A 24908-nucleotide genomic window follows, 5' to 3' on the forward strand; every position below is an offset into this window, starting at 1 on the left:
GGAGGTGTTTGTTGGAAACCTTACTTCTGTCTGCACATAGCACTGACATGCAGGTACACATGCTCTGGAAGACTGAAATGCTTATAAATTTTCCTAGGCATACTAAGATACTACTCCTTGAGAAAAGGAAAAATGCAGGATAATGTCAAATAATGGAATATATTAAACACTTTTTAACACCAAGATTAAGTTGAATCTCTATTATTAAACCTATCCTGTAAAAGCATAACAACCCTGTACTTTAAAAATAAGCATCACTAGTAAAAAATAAGTATCACTAGTAAAACTTGTCTACATCCTTCATTGTAATGTCAATGTCAGTCCCCTTTGTTGAATTTCTGTGGATTTATGTACCTTGATATAAACCTACAAAATGTAGCCAGTCATAAAGAAACCTCTTTCCAAAGGAAAAACTCATGTCAAAACAGATAGGAAATAAAAAAAGTAGGTCTTTTCATCCTGAGAAATATCCACATCTTCGAAAGAAAACATTTATTGAGAACACTAAATTTTTACGTGTTTGGGTTTTTTTAAGGGATGTTAATACCCAGTCAGAATCCCACAGCAGCGGATGCTGAACAAAACAAGGGATAATGAAGCATTTCGAAAGAGTTCAATTCACTACGGAAAAAGCTACAGTTAACGATCCACGTGGAGGTCAATTTGGCTTTAGGAAGCCCCAGCCTGCCCTTGCCCAGTTCAGTACAAGTCCTGCGCCAACGTCCTGGGAAGCCAGCCCGCGGCGTTTTCTTAATTCCTGTTATGCAACATTTTTCTTTATTTTCTTTATTTCTCTATTTCTTAGTAGCAAGAGCCTCTCAACAGTACCCACACCCATTCCTATGTATGTGTTAGAAATAACGAGAGGGTTTTTCATCTGCTTCATTTTCTGTGCATCTTTACTATGAACAGTAAAGCTGACCTTCCTAACATCGCATCCTAAATTTGGAGAATTTAGTGATTTTCTCCCACTTGTTTAAAAAAAAATCAAAACAACCAAATAATAAAATAAAATGTAAAAGGGAAAAACGATCTGTGCCAATACAGAGCAAAGACCTGTAATGGTTACGAACGCAACTCCCAGGTATGAGGCCTGTAACTAGTGGTATCCCTAGGGGTCAATACTGGGCCCAGTCTTATTCAACTTCTTCATCAATGACCTGGATGAAGAGTTAGAGTGTACCCTCAGCAAGTTTGCTGACGACACCAAACTGGGAGGAGTGGCAGATACACCAGAAGGCTGTGCTGCCATTCAGCGAGACCTGGACAGGCTGGAGAGTTGGGCAGAGAGGAACCTGACGAAGTTCAACAAGGGCAAGTGCAGCGTCCTGCACCTGGGGAGGAACAACCCAATGCACCAGTACAGGCTGGGGCTGATCTGCTGGAGAGCAACTCTGTGGAGAGGGACCTGGGTGTCCTGGGGGACAACAGGTTGACCATGAGCCAGCAGTGTGCCCTGGCTGCCAAGAAGGCCAATGAGATCCTGGGGTGCATCAAGAGGAGTGTGGCCAGCAGGTCGAGGGAGGTTCTCCTCCCCCTCTACTCTGCCCTAGTGAGGCCCCATCTGGAGTACTGTGTCCAGTGCTGGGCTCCCCACTTCAAGAAAGATGAGGAGCTGCTGGAGAGTGTCCAACGGAGGGCTACGAGGATGAGGAGGGGACTGGAGCATCTCTCCTACGAGGAGAGGCTGAGGGAGCTGGGCTTGTTTAGCCTGGAGAAGAGAAGGCTGAGAGGGGACTGTTTTGGTTTCGGCTGCCGCCGGCAACAAAAGCGCCACGCGGCCGCCCCTCCCCCCGCCGGCGTGCGGAGGAGAATGAAAAGAAAGAGGCAGACACTGGTGGGTCGGGATAAGGGCAGTTTAACAGAACAGCAAACAGAGGGAAACAGGAACAACAACGATACAAATAAAGAGAAAAACACACCAACGAACCGTACGACCCAGACAGCCGCTCTCCCGAAACAGGACCAGCGCCGCGCCCCCCCAAGCCGCGAGTGCGTTCCCGCCGTGCCGCCCCCCCCCCACCGGAACCCAGCGTGACGTCACATGGTATGGAATACCGGGCTCTGTTTGGCCAGGTGGGGTCAGCCCCCACCCCCCAGCTGTGCCCCTTCCTGGAGTCCGGTGAAAATTAACCCTGTTCTGGCCAAACCCAGGACAGGGACCTTAGAAATGCTTATAAATATCTGCAGGGTGGGTGTCAGGAGGATGGGGCCAGACTCTTTTCAGTGGTGCCCAGTGACAGGACAAGGAGCAATGGGCACAAACTGAAGCAGAGGAAGTTTCAGCTGAACACGAGGAAGAACTTCACTCTGAGGATGATGAAGCCCTGGAACAGATTGCCCAGGGAGGTTGAGGATTCTCCTTCTCTGGAGATATTCAAGACAAGGTCCTGTGCAGCCTGCTGTAGGTGACCCTGCTTCGGCAGGTGGTTGGACTAGATGACCCACAGAGCTCCCTTCCAACCCCTAACATTCTGTGATTCTGTATGGCATCTACGCATCAAGGTCTTCAGCATCTACAGAACATTTTTAGAAATATATTACAGACAGTTTAAACTACTTGTCACTGTAGGAAGATGGCTGCTACAGAATGGATCATTCGGAAGCCTTTAAGGAAGGAAAAATGTTCAGAGTACCAAATTCGCCCAGCTTTTGTTTCCATCGCCAGGACTGCTCTCCCAAGCGACAAACGCGGACGATCAAAGTCACCGCGGCTCACAGCAGGAAAAGGCTTGTCAGCATCCTGAAGGAGCTCAGTCCTCGACCGTCCCTTCATCTTTTAGAAAAACACTTTCCGTATTTAGCAAAAAGCACGTCTTGCCCATGTTTCGTAACTCGACCTTGACAGAGCTAAAATGTAATCACGGTTTTTCACTGTAGTCCGCCTGTCAGGGCTTTTTAATTTTGTTCTTCAGTTAAAAAAAGACATCACAGACATTACCGGTAAGATTTAGAAACACTACCTGGGTATGAACAGCCCTTACGCAAGAGAAAGTAGGTTTTGTTTTAGGTAACGCTTCAAAGTTATTGCCCGTTACTTTTTCAGTAGGGAAAAGGTCATTATTTCCCACGTACGCTGCCATCCCAAATTACTTTGTTCACTACTGAACTTGTCATTCTAAAGAGAAGTTACTTTATTGCCTTCGGACAAACACATACAAGCCTCGGGATTGGCGGGAAAACTGACACAGATTTGATTTCATGATTCATTTCGGCATACTTGCAGTTGTGCAATATTTTTCCATCTTCAAAACCAACACGATATATTTATTTTTTAAGTCCTAGTCCCTCAAGTGCACAGTAATTAAATTTACATTGTCTTCAGTTTATGTGGAAATTAACCTCATTCCCACAGCGAAAAGAGGTTGTGCTTTTGCGCTTTACCTCCCACTCAGTTTTATACATCTTAATCCCCTGTGTAATTCTCTCTGCCTCTATCAGTACAAAAATCCTCCTCAATTCCTGAAAAAATGCCCGCCCCAAAATGTACTTTTCAGAAGACAAAACTCTGTGACATTCGAGGTCATTTTGTGTTTTTCCCAAAGCGAAGAAAACACTTCCAATAGCAGAATTAGCATGATGATAAAGCAACCACCAACAGTTTTCTATTGTACACTGTACAAAAAGCAAGCACAACCCCCATGGGATGGGACGTTAATTCTCCTCCACCTTGGGAAAGAAATGACAGAGCTGGAGCATGGGACCAAATGCAAACGGCATTTCAGTGGGACATTCAGAAGAGACAAAACACGGCTTTCTAGGCACGTACAAACATCTTTCTGGATTTAAATTTATCCAGGTGACAATCAAAGGCGTGCAAAGATGAGTTTGCACAAGCCTGCTGGTATAATCAGGATTAATCCGAGGCCAAAACCGTTCTGGATACTACAACGATTTGCAAATGTGATCAACTATACGAACAGCATAATGGGTCTCAGAAGAAAAATCAAGGCAATCATAGCATTTTCCAGTTGAGCCAAATAGTGACAAACCGATGAAGCAGAGGCTTGGTAAGTGGACAGGGAGGTGGACAGAAAACGGGCTGAACAGATGGGCTCAGAGAGCTACAGCCAGCAGCACAAAGACCAGCTGGAGGCCAGGCAAGAGTGGTGTACCCCATGTGTTGATTTGGGGGCTGATGCTCTTCACCATCTTCACGAATGACCCGGCTGGTGGGACAGAGTGCACCCTCAGCAAGTTTGTAGGCGATACAGAACTGGGAGGAGAGATTGCTGCGCTAAACAGTTGTGCTGCTGCTCAGGAGGACCTGGGCAGGCTGGAGAAACAGGCCAACAGAAACCTCATGAAGCTCAACAAAGGGAGAATATCAGATCCTGCATGCTGAGGGCCGACCAGCAGGACCTAGGGGTCCTGGTGGACACCAAGCCGAACGTGTTGACACCAAGCCAAACGTGTTGACACCAAGCCAACGGCACCATGGGCTGCATCAGGCAGAGCATTGGCAGCCCATCAATGGAGGTGATCCTTCCTCTCTGCTCCGCACTGGGGGAGCCTTATCTGGAGCACCATGAGCACGGCTAAACGTTCATCACAGTTGCAACGAACAATCAAATGCAAGGACAACTGCCTGCTGGAAACTAACAGCGCATCTACGCAGAAACCTCGGCAAAGCCACAACTGTGCTATAAACGCTTTGGGAAATACAGGACATATATTTTAGGGTAAAATCCTGCAGTAGTAAGAGGATGGCTTGATGATTAATTAGAAGAATGCAGTATGAGAAAGACCTGATTTTATTTATTTTTAGGTTTTTTATAATCACCTATTTTTAATTTCTGCTGGGTGAACACTGCACTGAAAGCCGTTCCAAGGACTTGCATCTTCTTGCAATGTGGAGAAAAGTAAAATACATTGAATTCTCTTAAAACTCTGTTCTGCAAAACTGAGGAGCAATCACAGCAGAGGTCACAGCAAAACTCTAATTCCAAAAAGCGCAGCTTTTTGTAGGACTGTGCACTACCAAACACATACCAAGAGCTTCAGTGGTGTCTAACAGTCAGTAGGGCAGAGGTTCACCTCAGTAGGGGTTCACCTTTCGTAGGGTAAGGGTTCCTCCGAGACTCCCTTCTCGGAGGAAGACCACTAAGACCACAAGAGCTTCATTGGTGTCTAACAGTCAGTAGGGCAGCGGCTCACCTTTCGGAGGGTAGGGGTTCACCTTCCATAGGGTAGGGGTTCCTCCGAGGCTCCCTCCTTGGAACAAGACCACTAAGCTGGACTGCACACATCCATGCAAGGGATGAATGTAAACGTTGAATTTTCCACCAACTGGAAGTCAAAAACCCTATCGCTCTACTCCTGACGCTAAAATTGGCCTGATGGGTCACAGCTCTTCGGGCTACCTTATTTTATCCTGCCTACAAAATTGGATTTTCCTCTTTCATAAAAGATTTTGATAACTAATACGGAACACAGAGGAGATGTGATACCGCACACTATGCACCTAGAAGTATTTAAAGTAACCGAATACGTGAGGCAGGAACGTTAAATGGAAACTTTTAAATCTTCTTTCGTTATTGCACATGTATTGAACTAGTTTTCAGCTAGGCTGATGCGCCAGAAAACTTTTCCAGCATTTAGAAGAAAAGCCAAATGCTAATCACTGTCCTGGAGGTTACATTGGGGCTGCAGGATTAGTCATCTTTGGAAACCAGTTGTGGTTGTTCTTATTTTCCTCTCCCACTGCTTTTTCTGATCTGTGGCGGGTGCAGTGGGAGCATTCTCATCAATATGTTGTCACAAATTCAGCTTACAAACACGAAAGAACAAAACCACTTCAGAATAGCTCGCAGCTCCCAACCCCTACATCCTGCTGTAGAGTGGGGATCCAAAACCTCCTTACACAACTTCAATCAACCCTTTGGAGGATTAGAATAAAAAGCTGACTAATTTTCCCCTCTTTTTTTCCCTCCCCACCTCCGCATTTCTTGGTTAAGTAGGCTGCGGTGAGGAATGGCGATACCAAAATGGGAGAAGAAATGACAGTTCTTTGATGCTCTCATTAGAAACTGGAAATGAAAAGAACAGAAGAAATCGTTCTTATGGTGCTACTAACTCTGCTAAACTGGAATGTTTGGGGTCTAAATTGGGAATGTTTAGCCTGGAGAAGAGAAGGCTGGGAGGGGACCTTAGAAATGCCTCTAAATATCTCAAGGGTGGGTGTCAGGAGGATGGGGCCAGACTCTTTTCAGTGGTGCCCAGCGACAGGACAAGGGGCAAGGGGCACAAACTGAAGCAGAGGAAGTTCCACCTGAACATGAGGAAGGACTTCTTCCCTCTGAGGGTGACGGAGCCCTGGCCCAGGCTGCCCAGGGAGGTTGTGGAGTCTCCTTCTCTGGAGATATTCAAGACCCGCCTGGACAAGGTCCTGTGCAGCCTGCTCTGGGTGACCCTGCTTCGGCAGGGGGGTTGGACTAGATGACCCACAGAGGCCCCTTCCAACCCCTACTATTCTGTGATTCTGTGGGTCACTGAGACCAGGATGAATGTATCTGGATGCCCATTTCCAAGTCTTTCGCAACTACACCTTGCTTCTTTTTTGGAGAATCGCTAATTCAAATTGAATGCTGGACAGCTGAGAGACCACCCAGAACTACTCCAGAAGAACCACGAGGATGACATGTCTCACCACTTACATTGTTAATCAAATATTAAATATATTAATTTTTTTATTTTTTAATTTCCACAGTCATGCTACTTGGAGCTGCAATTAATTCGGAAAATGAAAACTCCCAGGTATTTAAAGCAGTTCTACCCTGTGGTTCCTGTGCAGAACATCCCTGCAGCACATCTCAACATCTGCTTCGAGACAGTCTGGGCTTACCGAAAAAACAAACCCTAGATTTTACTATACAAGGTTCATGTCTTGGACTCATCACTTGTAAACTAACAAACCATGCAGTATCGTGAAGTCAGCCAGTACGTGTAGAACAACCAGGTGTGCTTGCATAACCAGCCCCAACTGAGCGGACTACTCAGCCACCCATCTCACGCCCAGTATCCCACTAACCAAACTACACCTCCAGTGAAAGCCACTTACGACATCAAGAGCGTGTTGCGAGTTTTTTTTTTCTTCTTCTTTAACTGCACTATTGATTGTTGGGTTTATTGATTAGAAATTACTGCTGAGCTAAAATTTTATCTATTTTATGGAGCGGGATACTTTGCATCCAACCTCAAAAGCCAATGTCTTGTCTCCTACATCAACGACATAAATCTCTTGTTGCTTCTGTTCTTCGGAGCCTTTTGCCAAAGTTTCCTTCGTCCCCACTGTTCATCTGCATGATTTGAATCCCTTAAGCACCCGTATCTCTGTCTCCAAAGTTATTTGCTCCACCATTTTTCCAGGGAACTTGTGAATCCTTTGTTACTCCAGGTCTGCAAAGTTTTTTGAAACATTTTAGTACTACCCAGTTCCAGGTAGACACCCAGATCTCTCTCTTGACATCCATGTGCATGGATTAAACACTTAGTTCTCAACTCACTGCAAGATGTAGACACGCCTCGCTATTTAAAAGAAAAAATAAGCATATAGATTTTGATGCTTAACCACAGGCATTCTGGTTGGAATGTCTTAATTGCAATTATCAGCTGTGATAATTCTAGCTGCAGTCAGTATTTTTCACTAGTTTCTTCCGCACATAACAAGTGCTGGAATCACAGCTCCAGTCTGTTGATTTGCACCAAGAGCTCATGCTGAAGAGGACTTCTGCGTTAGCCAAAATGTCGCTTTGGTGAGAATCTGCGCTTTGATTTGACAAATTGGAAGATGTTTTGGATCACTAACATATGTTTGTCATTTTCTAAGTGAATAATTTTCTATATTTAGGCAATAATTACACATTTTACTAAGTTGCCTCCACTAACCAAAGTTCATACAACGCTGTCTGGGAAACCAAACCAGATACCAGCACACCACCAAGGTGGACAACACCCACGCTGCACTCCATGCTGCTGTGACGACGGCTGATCGGTCAAAGAGGTGATGTCCTGCACCCAGGAGGCCAGGCCCTGCACCCAGGAGGCCAGGCCCTGCACCCAGGAGGCCAGGCCCTGCGCCCTACGCAAGACAGCACATCCTACAGAGGAGCTGAACCTCGGGAAAAGGCTTTTTGGTCTCAGCAGAAGATTGGCTTGCATGAGCATAAATCCTTTCTGCTTTCAGCTATAAACTGTTAAATTATATTCAGCCTGACATTCATTTTATTAGCATTCTCCTGAACTCTTCAGGCAAGCTATAGAATATTTCTCTTTTTAGTCTCCAAACAATAGCTTATTTACATACTTCTAAAAGAATAAGACACCCTCCCCAATCCTGACTAATTGCCAGACATGACGTACGAATGCAAAACCCCTGGACTCTGAACGTACTACTACAATGGAAATGTGTGAAAGTAATTCTGTTCCAATTTCATCTCATGGGAATGTGGGCTCATAAGCATTCAATTAACAGAATTCCGTCTGATCGCGATGTGTTTTAGTTTCGCATGTTAATGTGGTAGAAAGCGCCTAGATCATGTCTGCGATAAATCTTTACCGGGGTGGGAGGAATAAAGATTATTATACAGAAAGAACATCACTTTCGCAATTTTTCCCTTTCAATTTAATTTTTTTTGTGCATGAAAATGCCGTGTTTTGGCAACCTGTGCTGTTCTGTGGTATTTGGGGCAGATCACCTGCAGGATAGTACCTGAAGAGGTAACATTTGTAACGGGAAAATTCTGAAGTAAAATGCAGTCTTTTAAAGCAATCTGAGGGACAAACAAAACAACAAACCCCTGCAGGGCAATCTGCCCGTAACTCTGATTTTTAATGCCAAAAGCAGCCGCTGCGACCGGCTCGTCTGACACAAGGCATTGGAATTCCCACAGCTACTTCCCCCTTCGAGTCCAATGGCTGTGGCTGGGCTTGGACATATCTTTCAGGAAAAAATCCAATCTCACTTCAAAATTCCAATCTTGGGAAATCCAGAGCCCTTGTTCAACTATTCAAGTGAATCATCCACTATGTCAAAAAATAAGAACCAGTCTCAGCTGGTTTTGTTTCAATTTCCAGCTACTGGAGTGCATTATACTTTACTGTGCAGCCCTGTAGTACGCAAAAGAACTTCTTTACCCTTAATCTCCCAAATTGTTTCAGAGTAAACTCATAAAACTGCCCTAGAGCACCTCCAAGTCTTTTCAAAGTCGACACTACCTGGACCTCTTCTCCGAAAAGCGTCGCCTACGTGCATGAAATTCTACTGGTGCTATGAAAATACACCTTGCCTGCGACAGGCTTAGACAGTTAATTTTTCATTATCAGCTAACTTTCCCCTTCACTGATGACTGCTCCCCTAAAAACTATTCTCGATACTTTATTTTAAATAGGGTAGGAGTTAATGAACCAATGCAGGAGGGTTTCCACTAGATGTGCACCCACACTTGATGGGCATCCAGTTAAACTGCATTTTGAGACCTACAAGCAAGGCAATTTTTCACCCACTGAATACCCACAGCATTGATTTTCTCTCTCCCTGGTTTCCCGATCGATATGCTGCACAGTACAAAGACAAATAGTTTGTAATAGAATTATTTATAAACAATTCCCCTCTGCCAAGTCATTCAATATTGAGTGTAAAGTGATCCTTCCATAATAAAAAACCCAAAACCTTCAATAAAATTATCAGCAGCTGACTGAAAATCACAATCAAAAAGCAATAAAACATTATAGTCATTCAACAGAGCTCGGACCATTATTTTTTATTTTTTAATTTTATTTTTTTTTCCCAACGGAAAATAGTTAAATGAGCTGAATTTCAGGGAAATGTTGTTCCACACCATCCCAGTGGCCAAAGAAAAAGCCTCATCTCCTGCCCTGTGACCCCAGATCGGGAACCGAGTCCACATAAAACATTTTGAGCCGAAGTTCAGAGAACAGTTTCCATAAAAACTTACAGGCTGCTCTATAGAAATCCCAGCATACCGGTATTCTCTGTAGACATCCCGGCATACTGGTATCACCAAACCAGCCTCCACCCTCCAAAAAATATCAAGGTGGCTTGATTGTCTCTTTTTTCCTTGTCCCATTTTAAATTATTCTTACTTTTACTTACTTCTTAAGTGAGTTACTTCAATTCTGTCAGCTGTTCCCTGGTCTACCTAAGGACTGAAATATAAAACGCACGTACCATAACCACTGAAATCAATTATTATTACAGCAACCCACAGCACTGGGTTTGCATTGAAAATAAAAAGTAGAACGATGAATATTAAACCCAATAGGAAAAAAGACCATCTTGGAGTCTTCAGGTTAAACACCGGTGATTGCAGCAGTCGGAATTTGTCAGTGTACAGGGGAGCACGTTAGAAGAAAAATTTTATTAATTGTCCCTAAAATGCAAAATCTCCAGCTTTGACACTAGAGGCTGGATGAATAACTCCATGTGTCTCAATAACAAGAAAAATTTCCCAACGAACCCATAATTCTACTCTACGATAACGCGGTGATATCGCGCTCCTTGAATGGGCACCAGTTCTGTTCTCACCAGCCTTCTGGCTCGGCAGGATGCTGAGCGGAGCGCACGGAACGGCGCTTGTGGGAGCAGAAAGGAAAAAGGAAAGGAAAAGCATCCAGATGTCGTCAGTTGGATGCTGGTTTTGGAGTCAAGGTGAAGAATCTTACTACAATATCCCGCAGAAAACAGTTTTTAATTAGTATTGTCAAAAAAAAGTATCAAGTTAATTTAGTCTTCAAAAGGACTTAAGTCTACCAAGATTTTTAGACCTTTTCCTTGGAGAAATAGAAGGGTTGGTTTTTTTTTTTGGGGGGGGGGGAACACCAAACAATTTTTAAACTAAGTTATCTACCATTCCAAAAATAGTTTGCTTTAGTGATAAATGAAGCGAAGCTATTTCTCGCCTGTGACGGGTCTGGACTCTGCCATTTTCATTATTCTGCTTCTAATCCTACAACGTTAAGTGAAGTTATTCATCAAACATGAAAAAAGCAAGCCATTTTTCAAATCTTATAAAGATTTAAAAAGCCTTTTCAACAAGGTCCAATTACTACATCATGAATTCTTTTCCTTCTCTCACAGATTTTTATCGAGTCCTTTACCAAAAAGGTGTTCGATAGGTCCTGTGCCTGAGGGCTCTTACGTGATAAGCAGACTCACGCATAATTTCCCCACAGAAGTAAGATTTTTGCCACCTTTGGAACTCGTCTCATTCTCAACTGGTTTCATCTGCCCACACCATTTTACAACGACGTTTTCGCTTTCACCCCCCCGCCTCGGCTGGGAGCCTACCCGCGCTGACTTCGCTCTGTCTGGGCGACTTCTCTGCAGAGCTGGCCGTGTTTACCCAAGGCGCGACACCAACTAGAGACCTTCCCATTTAAATGATCATTAACGTCAAAATAATACTGCTCATCATCTTGATTTCTGCGTTTATATGCTGTTCCGCCTACTAGAAGTCTATAACACAACTGTCATTATTTCTCAGCAATGCTTTGATTCCCTTTACGCGGCGAACACTTCCAATATCGTCTCTCAAGAGTACATCTCCCAGGGAAGTATGGTTCGTTATTTGGTACTTCACATTTAAAACATCACACAGAGCAAGGATCAGAAGTGATATCAATTATTTTCAAAAGTTATTTATAACTGAGTGCTTTAACTGGGAATAGCTGGAGAACAGAAAAGGGCCAGTTTTCAGGGGGCGGAAGGGGCTTTTGAAGAGAACACCCAGACCACGTTATCCAGCTCGTACTCACGCGAGGCTGACCTCCCAACTATTTCACCAACTTCGGGTGAGATTTTTACACCAACCGCTTAAAAACTGAATGTAAACAAATGCTCAAGATGATCTACGGAATCAGAAAAAGAATTTCACACTAGTCAAAAGCCATTTTAGAGAATACTAATTGATGCAATTCTCAGGCTTGATCAATGCAAAAATCATTTAAGGTTTGATAAAAAACATATCTGCTTTGTGTTTTTCCCCGTCTTCCCTTCACAGACTAAAGCCGAAGGAAATGGTGTCGCGTTAATTTGGCAGAAAATAAACCCCCTGCTTTCTAACGCTCTTCACCGAAGTGAGAGGCTAGGTGCGGTTAGGTTTAAATTCTGAGTGATGTCCAATTTGCCACTACCAGTCCAGTCACGTTTAATACATATATTAAACTACCAGGATTCTGGATACACTAATAGCAGGTCTGCACCTTCAGTCCAGTCGTGCTCATGAACTAGCACGGCCGCATTCGGTCGCGTTCAGTGAGACAACTGGCTACTGAAACAGTGCAGTTTTCAACAGATATATAGGTTTTTTGAATTGCCGGTGATAGTGACTGTCTGCAAGAAAGCACGTGCAAATCCAAAATGCGTGAAAAGATTATAAATAATACAGCCTGGCTATAAACATTAGGGAGTAACTATTCCCGAGAAAAGCGCTTAGTTTAAGTCTCACCCAAGGCGTCCCAAGGGGGGGAGAAGCAAGGCTCAGCCCGTCGGCCAATCCTGGTTGTCGGAGGCAGTCTGAGGTGGAGTTTTCCTTGACTTGCTTACGGTGTTATCTTCTTTTCCTCCGAAGATCTTCTTCTCCGAAAATCTATGGTGTTATCTTCTTCTCCGAAAATCCCCCATTTCCCTGGCTATTTTTATATCCTTTCTACCTTTAAGGTGGAGTTTGAGTGACTGTAGTCATACATACCTTTTATCATGATTGGTGTAAAATTCTCTCGCTTCACGTTTAAAGGTATAGTTTATGAAAAATCGAGAGCGCAGACTCGAAGAGGGGTGGTCGCACCTCGGAGGCGGGTAGCCTTTGGGATGGAGGTGTGTTTTGGTATTAAAATGATGTTAAAACGAGCAAAGTTCATGAGAGGATAGCACTTTGGCAAGGTTTCGAAAACCTGTTGGCTCAGGGGGCCAGATGAGCTGCTTATCAGTTCTAGAGAACCATTTCTTCCCGCTTTATCATCACGGAGCAGGGCCATGTAGTCTCCACTCCGTTCCGTCCTCTATGGTACATTGCAGGGAGTTGCTGTGTGAGTGGATTCCTTGCATGCCTGCTACAGCTGTGTCCCATCCTCAGAGCTCCTTTTGATTTCATGCTTTTCCTCAATGGGTGAACACTGCTATGTTTTTCATATAAACCTTAGTTTTCAGATGTAAAACCTTAATTTTACTAATAATTCCACATATTCCACCCCGTGACTAAAGTCACTCAAACTTCACTAGATTTGGGGTTAATCTGGAATGTCACATGTGTTCCTATGGTAAGGGTTGTCAAGTACAAACGAATTTTTGGGGAGCTAGCAAGCGAGTTAACTTTTTCATCATAAGCCAAAGTTTAACATACAAAGCAAATGTTAAAACAAAGCACAATATGATGAGTATTAATAAAACAACAATGGGATGCAACATTTTGTTAAAGAGTCCTGTAGCTGTTGGCGACCATCCGAAAAGAGTGTCCCACCATTTGTGTCCTCCGTCCTTTTTGACTCTTTCCAGTACTTGATGTATCTTTTCCACATCATGATGGACAGCAATTAGAGTCTTTTGTCCATTTTCTTGGGCTTCCTTTAACAGTCGTTTTAAGTCATCATGTTGTAGCAGCTTTTTCACCAATGTGATGTTCATTCCAATGGGGACAGGCAGTAAATCGTGAATCAGTGTATAGTTGGTCTGTAACAGTTGGTGAGACGTAACAGGAGTCGAATAACTGAAATCGCATCCAACAATGTTAGTGAAATTACAAACACAAAAATTCAAATTATTATTAATATTTGTGACCTTGTTATCTATGAATATAAAATTACAAGGAGATCTCATGCAAACACATCCCTTCCCACTATATACAAGCACAGTATGGGGGGTATCGTTGGGATGTATCTCAAAATGACAAATGTTTTGTTCAGTGTTGAGACAAATGCCTTGCGCTTTAAGGGTATTACTTTCACAAATAAAGCCTTGTTGTTCCCGTGTGATGCATGCATCGATGGCAACAGTTTGCCATTTGTCACCATCTTTTTTGGCCCACACTCTGTGCTCAATAGGATAGAGTACCGTTCCATTGGGATTCAATCCTAACGCAATGGTCGGGTGTATGGGCTATACTGAGGCATTTTGTATCGTTAAGACAAAAGCAGTGGCCTTACTCTCAGTGGGGTCATAGGTGAAATGAACCAGGTACCACCAGGATTGAAATGTTTTCTCAAAGTCAATTGCATTATCCCATATTACTTTTCAAATTTCGGTAGGTAAGGTGCCTTCTTCACCTTCCCTTATAATTGCAGCAGTTATTGATTGCATCCAAAGTTGGGCTTGGATATAACTGAGTGCTAAAGAAATATTGTTTTGGGCTGCACCAAGTGCATTTGCAATCAGCTGATGGTCCTTTTCACTTGTTTCTTCGCACTGAGGTAATATATTCGAAAAAAGCCATTGATGATTTCCCAGGGTTAAAAAGGAAGACCGTAGGGGTTGTTCTAACCTATTCAAGTCACCAATAGTTGTGACTAGTTTGTTAGCAAGTACTTCAGCATCTATACTGTTTAAGACTTTTAAGTTTGTTCTTAAGATACCAGCTACATCTCTCTTCAATCGTTGTGAGGAGGTAAGGGTTCGTTCACGTAACCACGCATAGCATCCCGCATAGGATGTACCTAGGAAAGGTGAGCAAATAGGTTTGATGGCAGAGACATTAATCTGCCTTGATAGTTCCACTCGCTTGAGAGAGTAGGTCGGGTTAAACAATATTTGTTGTTGACCAGTATTTTTGATAACGTAAGGACCAATGTTAAAAATGTAAGGATTTAGACTTGCGGGTGTCTGAATGGATTCATTCTCAAAATTTTGTTGGGGGTGACATCATGATTGATACAGGCATAGGTGTAGTTGAAGTCTTTTCCTGTGATATGTCTAACCCAAATTGAAATGATAGTGCTTTGTTTCCTCTGTCAGTGCTTCCCAAACAGACAACAGATACTGACTGAATTATAGTAAAATTGAGTCAACAAACATTAGATGTACAATGCTTCCTATCTATTGTGGGTTCTGTTTTTTGTTCAGGAAATTTTCTGCTAGTAACTTGGGTTGAAGGAGAGAAATCTTTTCTACTACTAGCATTAAAGGTTCAGCAACCTATGTGGATTGTTTTCCCTTTATCGACCTTCCATCTATGCATCGAATGCTCCCATTCTGATTCATGTATTTGCAATTCTCTGTTGTCATATATGATGACAGTTGCTAAACTCATTCATTCTAAGTAGAAATACTATTACAGTTAGAATGAAGGACAAAACTCCTTGGATGCACTCGAGGTTAGCGTAAGCCAATGTGTCCGTCCACTGCAGTTCATCCAGGATTCCTGTGAACACAAAAGGGAAGAAAAAACACGCTCGGTCAACAAGACCGACGGGGTTAAAAGGAAAGTGAAATTCATCGGGTGCTGATTAAGTGTATTTCTCTTGAGTAATCTTTCACTTCCCATGCATAGGGATTTTTTAGGAGTGACTAGTACCATTGGCACTGCTCCAGTTTGAGGCATTTTTATCAGCACAGGTTGTCTTGCATAAAAACTTGTAGGGTATTTCACCACTTCAGCAATATTTGGAACTGCGGCAGTTAGGGGTGTAGTATTGGCATTTACCTTTTTTTTCCAATTTTACTACCACCCTGTCAATACCGGCAAGTGCTGCTGCTGGCAATGGGTATTGCCGAACACTAGTGATTTTAGAGGGGGGTAATGGTATGGAGGTTTCTAGCAGACTCAGTGCCACTGTGTTTAATCCCTTTTCATGTCCTGCAAAGCTCCATACAGTTCCATCGGGGAGTTTCCACACTCGCCCGTGCAGCAAATCAAATCCTAAAAGATTAGTGTGTGCAGCACCCACTAACACTTCTTTCCTGGTTATTCTCTGTTCTCTTGGTAACCAGAGGGTAATTTTTGCAGTGGGGCATGTTTTTATCACACCATCAATCCCCATAAATTTGACTTTGCGTCGGGTGGGTTTTATGCCTAAAAGTTGTGCTGTTTTATTAGTGATTACTGACATTTGGGCCCCGGTATCGATGAGAAATTTGGTTAATATTTTTTGGGGTCCAATGGGAAGGGCAATAATAGGTTCGTTGATTTTACCAGGGAGCCATTGAATCGCTAGTACCCGCCGGGCAGGGTGGCTCACTGCCCTCCCCGAGGATGGGAGTTTTTTTGCTGGGACTCTGACAAATCAATCATGTTAGATTTTGGTACAGAAGGCACAACACTGTCATAACAAGGAGATTCTCCGGTTGGATGCTTTACCCCAACCGAATTATTTTTTCTAGTTAAGGATTGGACGAGTGCACGGAGATCTTCCGTAGGGACACCGTGCAGGAGCCATCGAGGCACCCCCAGGTCCAGGGCTTTATGCCACAACTCATTTCGCTCCTTATCGGGTTTAAATCTCCCATCAGGTTTAGGGTTGTGAGTATGCATTTGATCAGATTTGGAGTCTTTTATGTGGACTTGGCGAATCCTTCGGGTAGGATCGGGGGGCTTTTCACCAGTTAGGGTAGCCCAGCCCATTTGGCATCCGTATTTGTCTATTTCCTGTACAAATTCATTCCAAGTGGGTATATGGTTACGCCGACCCCGACCACAGTTAGGGTTATCACAAATCTCCCGTATGCGGTTTCGAGTTTCGACCGTAAATGGCTTAAGGCAATCGGGGAGACCACGGATGAGAGGGGCTAGTCAGTCTGGGTCAATAGGAGCTAACACCGGGGATTTTCGAAACTCTTCCCGGTTATACATAGCTTGTAGGCAAGCTGCTTTTCGTACTGCTGCAGACAGGTCAGAGTAACCCTTGGCTCTGATCTCTAGCGGCTCTCCCCTTTCCCGCGGATCCATACCGCCTGCCCAGTAGGCTGCTCGAGCGGTTAGGCAATAACAATGATCTCCTGGCACAGTGGTTAGAAACACTCCAGGTCCCCAGGTGTCTCCTGCTTCATCCTCACTTAACATAATTCTATCTCTGCCTTCAGCAGAAACTCGCCACACATACTCAACAGCTGACTCACTTGGCTGCCTGGAGTATTTCTCTTTTATTTTTTCCAACTCTGTCGGTGTCCACGGCACGGTACGTGTAGTGGTATGGATTTTATCACTATCATCAACAACTGTTTCAGTTTTAACCAGAGGTCACAAGGGAATCACTTAGGATTTAAAAGTCCCTTCGACTTCACTGACTTCCTCATCATCACTGTTACACCAAAAATCTTCAGTCTGCATTCCTGAGCTCGGGTAACGCATTAACTTACGAATCTGCTGGACCTGGGCAGAAGGCTGCATTTTATCTAAAAGCCCATTCATCTTTTCCAACAACATCCTAAAATGCTGAGCCTCACCCCTGAGTCTAGCATTTCGATATTCTAAATTTCTGTTTTCCCCCAAGAGCTCATCAACTTGGTTTTCTAATTTCTCATTTTCGCTTGTAAGTTTGCTAACCTGAGTTTCTAATTTTTCTCCTGTCTCCTTCTGGAAAGCTAATGCTGATTTCAGCACCTCATTTTCTGATTTTAAAGCTGCATGGTCTACGGCAGAGACCAGAGTAGGAGCAGGGGCTTCCTTAGCTTCTTTTTGTGCACAAGATAAACAGGCGCCTAACACCGCACAAATCACTCCTTTACCTTTACCCGTTCGGAGCTTTTGTGAAACCTGACACTGTTTAACACATTCAACTACATTCCTTTTGCCCTTCCAAAACTTCTGGGCCCACTCCTTCCCGACTTGGGAAGGGGCACAACCATATTTTTGCAGCAGTTTATCCATGGCAATCCTGTCCGTGACGCCAATTTTCTGTCACGTTAATTTGGCAGAAAATAAACCCCCTGCTTTCTAACGCTCTTCACCGGAGTGAGAGGCTAGGTGCGGTTAGGTTTAAATTCTGAGTGATGTCCAATTTGCCACTACCAGTCCAGTCACGTTTAATACATATATTAAACTACCAGGATTCTGGATACACTAATAGCAGGTCTGCACCTTCAGTCCAGTCGTGCTCATGAACTAGCACGGCCGCATTCGGTCACGTTCAGTGAGACAACTGGCTACTGAAACAGTGCAGTTTTCAACAGATATATAGGTTTTTTGAATTGCCGGTGATAGTGACTGTCTGCAAGAAAGCACGTGCAAATCCAAAATGCGTGAAAAGATTATAAATAATACAGCCTGGCTATAAACATTAGGGAGTAACTATTCCCGAGAAAAGCGCTTAGTTTAAGTCTCACCCAAGGCGTCCCAAGGGGGGGAGAAGCAAGGCTCAGCCCGTCGGCCAATCCTGGTTGTCGGAGGCAGTCTGAGGTGGAGTTTTCCTTGACTTGCTTACGGTGTTATCTTCTTTTCCTCCGAAGATCTTCTTCTCCGAAAATCTATGGTGTTATCTTCTTCTCCGAAAATCCCCCATTTCCCTGGCTATTTTTATATCCTTTCTACCTTTAAGGTGGAGTTTGAGTGACTGTAGTCATACATACCTTTTATCATGATTGGTGTAAAATTCTCTCGCTTCACGTTTAAAGGTATAGTTTATGAAAAATCGAGAGCGCAGACTCGAAGAGGGGTGGTCGCACCTCGGAGGCGGGTAGCCTTTGGGATGGAGGTGTGTTTTGGTATTAAAATGATGTTAAAACGAGCAAAGTTCACGAGAGGATAGCACTTTGGCAAGGTTTCGAAAACCTGTTGGCTCAGGGGGCCAGATGAGCTGCTTATCAGTTCTAGAGAACCATTTCTTCCCGCTTTATCATCACGGAGCAGGGCCACGTAGTCTCCACTCCGTTCCGTCCTCTATGGTACATTGCAGGGAGTTGCTGTGTGAGTGGATTCCTTGCATGCCTGCTACAGCTGTGTCCCATCCTCAGAGCTCCTTTTGATTTCATGCTTTTCCTCAATGGGTGAACACTGCTATGTTTTTCATATAAACCTTAGTTTTCAGATGTAAAACCTTAATTTTACTAATAATTCCACAAATGGGTTGGACTCACAGTGTTTTAGCCCTTTTCAAGGATGACACTCCGCTATCTTTCCTGTCTGTACCAAAGGACGGGCCAGGAATCCATACCATGTCAAAAATCCATACCATGACAAAGCACTGTCTATACGTTCCTGGGATCCGGCCCCAGTGCCCCAGCACAGCTCACATGCCAAGGAAAAAAGGAGCTGGCGACGGGAAAATGAACACAAGTCGGTTTCATGCAGTACTTCACCATCGCATTGCAGCAACAGAAACATTTCTGGTCATGAGCAGGATTTATTTCGAAGCTAAACTCCAAGACCATGGTCCCACAAAGACTGCAAATTCTTAAATTAACGTAATTGCATAATTACATCAGCTCTGACGGCACGGGAGGACAATGGTTGCAAAGCTTCTCCTCTACAGGCTTCAGACACTGTGCCAGAACACTTCTGCAAGGGAGTATTAAAATCTTACAAGATACATTTTGCTGTTTCAACGAACCTAGCATTAAGCAATAAAAGATATGCAGAATGGGTAAACTGCATGAATTTGACATCATATTTCTTTGTCTTTTTTTCTCTGGGCAAAAAGCTTCATCCAAATGAATCCATGTCATTTTGCCTTTCGCTCGACTCCTTCATGAACATGTTTACTCAATTTATGAGGCTCAGCAAAACCATATTTCCTGCTCTCATACACACAAATGAAAATAAAACTGTCCTTCATTTGTTCAGCATCCCAAAACAAATCATTGCTTCTTAGCTGCCTTTTGCTGGTACAGACACTACGCCAGTTTCATTTTCAAAAAAAAAACGATTTTCCCGAGCTGGACCGCAACCCAAAGAGGTTTAAAACACAAAGAGAGCACACACGAGCGTTCAAACGTCGACACAATGACCATGCAGTTCAGAAGGAAACCATAATGGTAAGAGTGGGAGAACATATTTCACACCACGAAGTCCAGTTACTGCAATAATCAATAAATAGCACAGCCACGTCAGAATAATTAGACACTAGCAATGACAGATTACAATCCCAGGCTTGGGACGGACGTGCTGCAGAGCAGCTCTGCGGAGAGGGACCTGGACGTCCTGGTGGATGACAAGTTGACCATGAGCCAGCAGTGTGCCCTGGCTGCCAAGAAGGCCAATGAGATCCTGGGGTGCATTAAGAGGAGTGTGGCCAGCAGGACGAGGGAGGTTCTCCTCCCCCTCTACTCTGCCCTAGTGAGGCCCCATCTGGAGTACTGTGTCCAGTGCTGGGCTCCCCAGTTCAAGAAAGATGAAGAGCTACTGGAGAGAGTCCAGCGGAGGGCTACGAGGATGAGGAGGGGACTGGAGCATCTCTCCTACAAGGAAAGGCTGAGGGAGCTGGGCTTGTTTAGCCTGGAGAAGAGAAGGCTGAGAGGGGACCTTAGAAATGCTTATAAATATCTGACGGATGGGTGTCAGGAGGACGGGGCCAGACTCTTTTCAGTGGTGCCCAGCAACAGGACAAGGGGCAACGGGCACAAACTGAAGCAGAGGAAGTTCCGTCTGAACATGGTGAAGAACTTTTTCACTCTGAGGGTGATGGAGCCCTGGCACAGGCTGCCCAGGGAGGTTGTGGAGTCTCCTTCTCTGGAGATATTCAAGACCCACCTGGACGCGGTCCTGTGCAGCCTGCTCTGGGTGACCCTGCTTCGGCAGGGGGGTTGGACGAGATGACCCACAGAGGTCCCTTCCAACCCCTACTATTCTGTGATTCTATGATTCTGTGAACATTTACGCTATGCTAATGCATTGCATAATAAAATAGGTATTGTGTCTCCTCCGTTTTTATGATTTAGAAAAGCCACCGAAAGCAACGCTGGCACTAAATCTCAGTTAAAGCTGCCCAGAGTCCTGGTGCTGCAGGCTTACTCCCTGTGGGATACTGGAATATATCCAATTTTCTTTCCCCTCTCCCCCGCTTTAACCAGTGTTAGCTGTGCGGTAAGCATGGGATGCTGGGTGCCTACGGATTTGCCAGGTCACCACCAGGATCTCACAGAAATGCACGGCAGCTTGAAAATGTGAACAACATTGGTCAGCATAAACGCACTTTTCTAAGTACTTTAATGGAGAAGAGTGGTTATTAACTACTTCTAATTAGTCACTGCTGTCATTCCAAAGCCGCCTTCACCTTTTCTCCTTTGTTTTAGTTTTCTCAATTCGCTCTCCCCATCTCCAAATTAAGGTTACAACTGCTCATGTCCATATTCCTGTTTGCACACAAAGTGTAATAAAATAGTAATAAAAACTTGAATTCTATGGGACATCTAAAGAGAGGCAACATCATCTGGGGGTATTGGGACAGCGTTAGAGACCAGCCATCATGCAGGCCTAAGTCTTCTGTTCTTTACTACAAGTCCTGCAAAGAGCCCTGGATGGGAGGGTCATGATTCATAGAATACCATAATTAATTCTCCCTTGCCTTTAGTAATTTATGCATTCCATCTCTTCTCGAAGCAGGCTGTTCACAGCAGTATTTAATAGAGTATGGATGCACGGATTCACGCAAAACTCACTTTCTTTTGACATCTCCATTTATGCCACTGTATTTGATGCTATTTAAGGACTTCTGCAGGCAGGTTTCCTGAGCACACATTTTTCTAATCATACATTAGCAGAACAACAGCAGAGAACTAGCCGCTAAAAACCGCTACCTGTGTGTATTTTCCTAGGATCAAGTTCTATTTTAAATACTGCGTCTTCATTCTATCTCATCAACAGATAGCCTATAATGAAAAACTGAGATTTTAGAGTCTCCCAGGCTATATCCTAATACATCTGCACCTTAATACATATCCCAGGATATATTCTAATATTTCTCAACCGATGCATAGCTCCCATTTCAGAAAGTAACATCAGTTAATTATTTCTCCATCAGTTTCAGCACGGGGATCAACTAGATGAGCTTTTTGCTCTCAAAACTTCACAAGCTTGTTATATGAAAACGCACGTAGCGTGATCAGTGCTCATTTTCAGCCAGAAAGCCACCTGAAAGACGCAATGCCCATGGAGTAGCACTCAGTATTAATTCCAAGGATGATTTTTCCAACTTCATGTTGTAGCATTGCCATTGTGCAGAGTTACCCAAATGTCACTGAAACAAGCTGGAATAATTAAGCCGTTTCTTTTATGTTTTCAGGATATCATTCCTACATGCAAAACATTCCTCTGTAAACAACATTTTGGTAGGGACCGCCCTCATTCTTCTTATGCTTCATTTTTCAATAATGCCTTTGAAATCTTGGGGGTTTGCCTACTTTTAATACCACACCCCTGTTCCAAATTAATCTGGAGAATGCCCCTGGGACAGCTAGATTTTCATCTCCTGTAGAGATCCTTCCCTGTAACTCTCCATCATTATGTACCACTATAAAATTTCTTTTGTACAAGAAGAGCTATTTCAGCTTACATGCCGTATTTTCGTCCCTTGATAATCAAGCTGGTTTTACTTATGTTTACTGTGTGGTCTGATGCTATTGTATGCTGGCTTAGCTGGGAAGCTGCATCTCCACCCTGGCTGCCTTCCATCTTCTGATCAATTTGGTCATGCAATTTTTCCCTTCTTTTCCTACAGCTCCTACCATCTCGGTTAATATATTTAACTACCCACAGCGTCAACAGTGAAATCGTAAAACTTGACTTTTTACTTGGAGTAAACATCTTTGAGAGAAAACATTTGGGTATTGCAAGTAGAATCGTTTTTTTTTAAATTCCCACTATTTTACAGTTTCAGTAGAGCATCTGTATTTCTACATCACGAACAAGGATTTTACGTTGTCATTTTGGGCTGATGGATTCTCTTCTTCTGTATAATCAACACTGATCAGGCATATCAAAAAAGGCAGATCTTTCTTCATTGATCCTTAAGTTCCATGACAATTTACTGCACTTGAGGGGAAGGGTCTATCGTTCCCGTTGTTGAAAAGCAATCCATATGGACAGCGTTACCGAAATAACAGGCACCAGGGAAGGATTGGACATTCAGATGTAAGACAACTCGTAGCTCTGCGCTAATTCCAAACAAACTACGTAACCGTGTGGAAGCTTTGTGAATCACAGCTTACGTTCTTGTATTGTAGCTTTGGAAAAGGACTGAAATAATTTAACATTAAAAGCATTTAAAACTTCCAAAGGCCACACATCAATTCCAGAAGTTGTATTCTAAATTAAAAAACAAACCCCAAACCAATCCCAAATCATTACTAGATCTCATCTCTACACCCACACTTTTTAGGACATCTCTCAAGGATGCCATCAAGACACAAACCATCCTCCTTAGATCTTAATGTTAGCCATCAGTTCACGGAAAACATGCACAGGGCAGTCCCAGAGCATGCAGCATGCAGTAAATGGAGAGCAAAGGTTAATAACCTGGCAGCATAGGATCTGAGAATGTGAGAACAAGTTAAAGACAAGAGTTCCTCTCCATTGTCACTGAGGGTCGAGAAGCAATGCTGCAGCATAGAGCAGTGAGAGTGGGGGAAATACAGTTTGTCCAAGACATAGACATATCTCCGCAAGTGGCAGCAGGTATAACTGAAAGACAAGGGTAAAGGGAGAAAAAACAGAAAAAAGAGGTATTTTCCTTTAAGCAAGCTAATTCATGGTTTAATGACCTTGGGTTTTGTGCCAAGAGCCAATGGAAGATGCCAAGTGAGCAATGAAGCAGTTTGACATAAAACAACAGTTTCAAAAGACAGATGGATCTGTTCGCCCGCGGCCATGAGCTGGCTCTGTCGCTACCGCAAAGAACTCGCCAAGTCTCACACGTCAGAGACACAAGACACAGGGCTTTATTTTTTTTGTGTGTGTCTGTGTTGATAACGCATCAAGAAAAGTTCTTTGCCTCTCTCAATTTGCCCTGAAAAAATAAATGCGTGAGTCAACCTTGTTTACAAAGTTTACCATCAAAACCGCTGAGAGTATTCACAAAATTTAACTGATTTTCACAGAAATTGATACCTAAGTTTAGGGGAAAAAATTCACGCAGAATTACTACTGATCAGTGTGAACTGCTCTCGCAGCCTGGGATTCCAGTGGGGGAGTATTCCTGTGGTTATTTCTCGCTCCTCAAACACGGTGCTTTATCGTAACCAACTTACACACTTAAGATCTGGTCAGCTTTTAAACACAAAGCTACAATCACTTCCATGAAATAACTACAGTCACCAAAACAATGTTTAGTATTCATGCTAACCAACTCTGAATGCTCTTGAGCTAGAGAGATATTGCCTGTGCCTACTCGCAGGATATCCTCCCACTCATAGAATCATGGAATGGTAAGGGTTGGAAAGGACCTTAAAGATCATCTGGTTCCAACCCCCCTGCCATCAGCAGGGACATCTTCCACCAGACCAGAGTGCTCAGAGCTCCAGCCAACCTGGCCTTGAACACTGCCAGGGAGGGGGCAGCCACAGCTTCTCTGGGCAACCTGGGCCAGGGTTTCACCACCCTCATGGGGAAGAATTTCTTCCTAATATCTAATCTAAATCTGCCCTCTTTTAGTTTACAGCCATTCCCCCCTTGTCCTATCACTACACATCCTTGTGAAAAGTCCCTCTCCATCCTTCCTGTTGGCCCCTTCAGGCACTGGAAGGTTGCTCTAAGGTCACCCTGGAGCCTTCTCGTTCAAATGCCGCTTTCTGACTCCAAAAGGGTAGAATTTGGAGTTTTTCCACCACTCCTAATGGAAAGGAGGATAAATTATTAAGAGTAGTTCATCGGCAACGAACCACATCAGTGGCAAGCTATGAAGCACATTGTATAACCCCATATGTCTATTACTATAGGTTTTGCATAGGAAAAACTTCATGGCGTAGCGGTGTACAATATGTGATAGTGCAGCTCACAGGGGAGCTCGGCCCTGGGTACAGAGTGGGGCAA

At 43.8% G+C, this 24908-nt stretch overlaps 1 protein-coding gene across 15 annotated transcripts in view; it reads right to left on the reverse strand.

The window, feature by feature from the left end:
- The window catches only part of LOC142365682 (dymeclin-like), a 330096-nt gene that overhangs the window by 106272 nt on the left and 198916 nt on the right, over positions 1-24908 (reverse strand). For 5 of the 15 annotated variants that reach the window (XM_075446736.1, XM_075446732.1, XM_075446734.1 and 2 more), the window contains one exon: positions 6472-13724. The exons of 2 other annotated variants lie outside the window; for them this stretch is intronic. In XM_075446736.1, coding sequence (XP_075302851.1) covers positions 13289-13724 — 436 coding nt within the window. In that variant the 3' untranslated portion in view covers positions 6472-13288. Of the gene's footprint in view, positions 1-6471; positions 19443-23396; positions 23562-24908 lie in introns of those variants that run through there. 8 more of the 15 variants (XR_012766548.1, XR_012766546.1, XR_012766547.1 and 5 more) reach the window with 8 other exon arrangements.

Source organism: Opisthocomus hoazin, chromosome W (assembly GCF_030867145.1).
Source record: "Opisthocomus hoazin isolate bOpiHoa1 chromosome W, bOpiHoa1.hap1, whole genome shotgun sequence".
Taxonomy (NCBI): Eukaryota; Metazoa; Chordata; class Aves; order Opisthocomiformes; family Opisthocomidae; genus Opisthocomus; species Opisthocomus hoazin.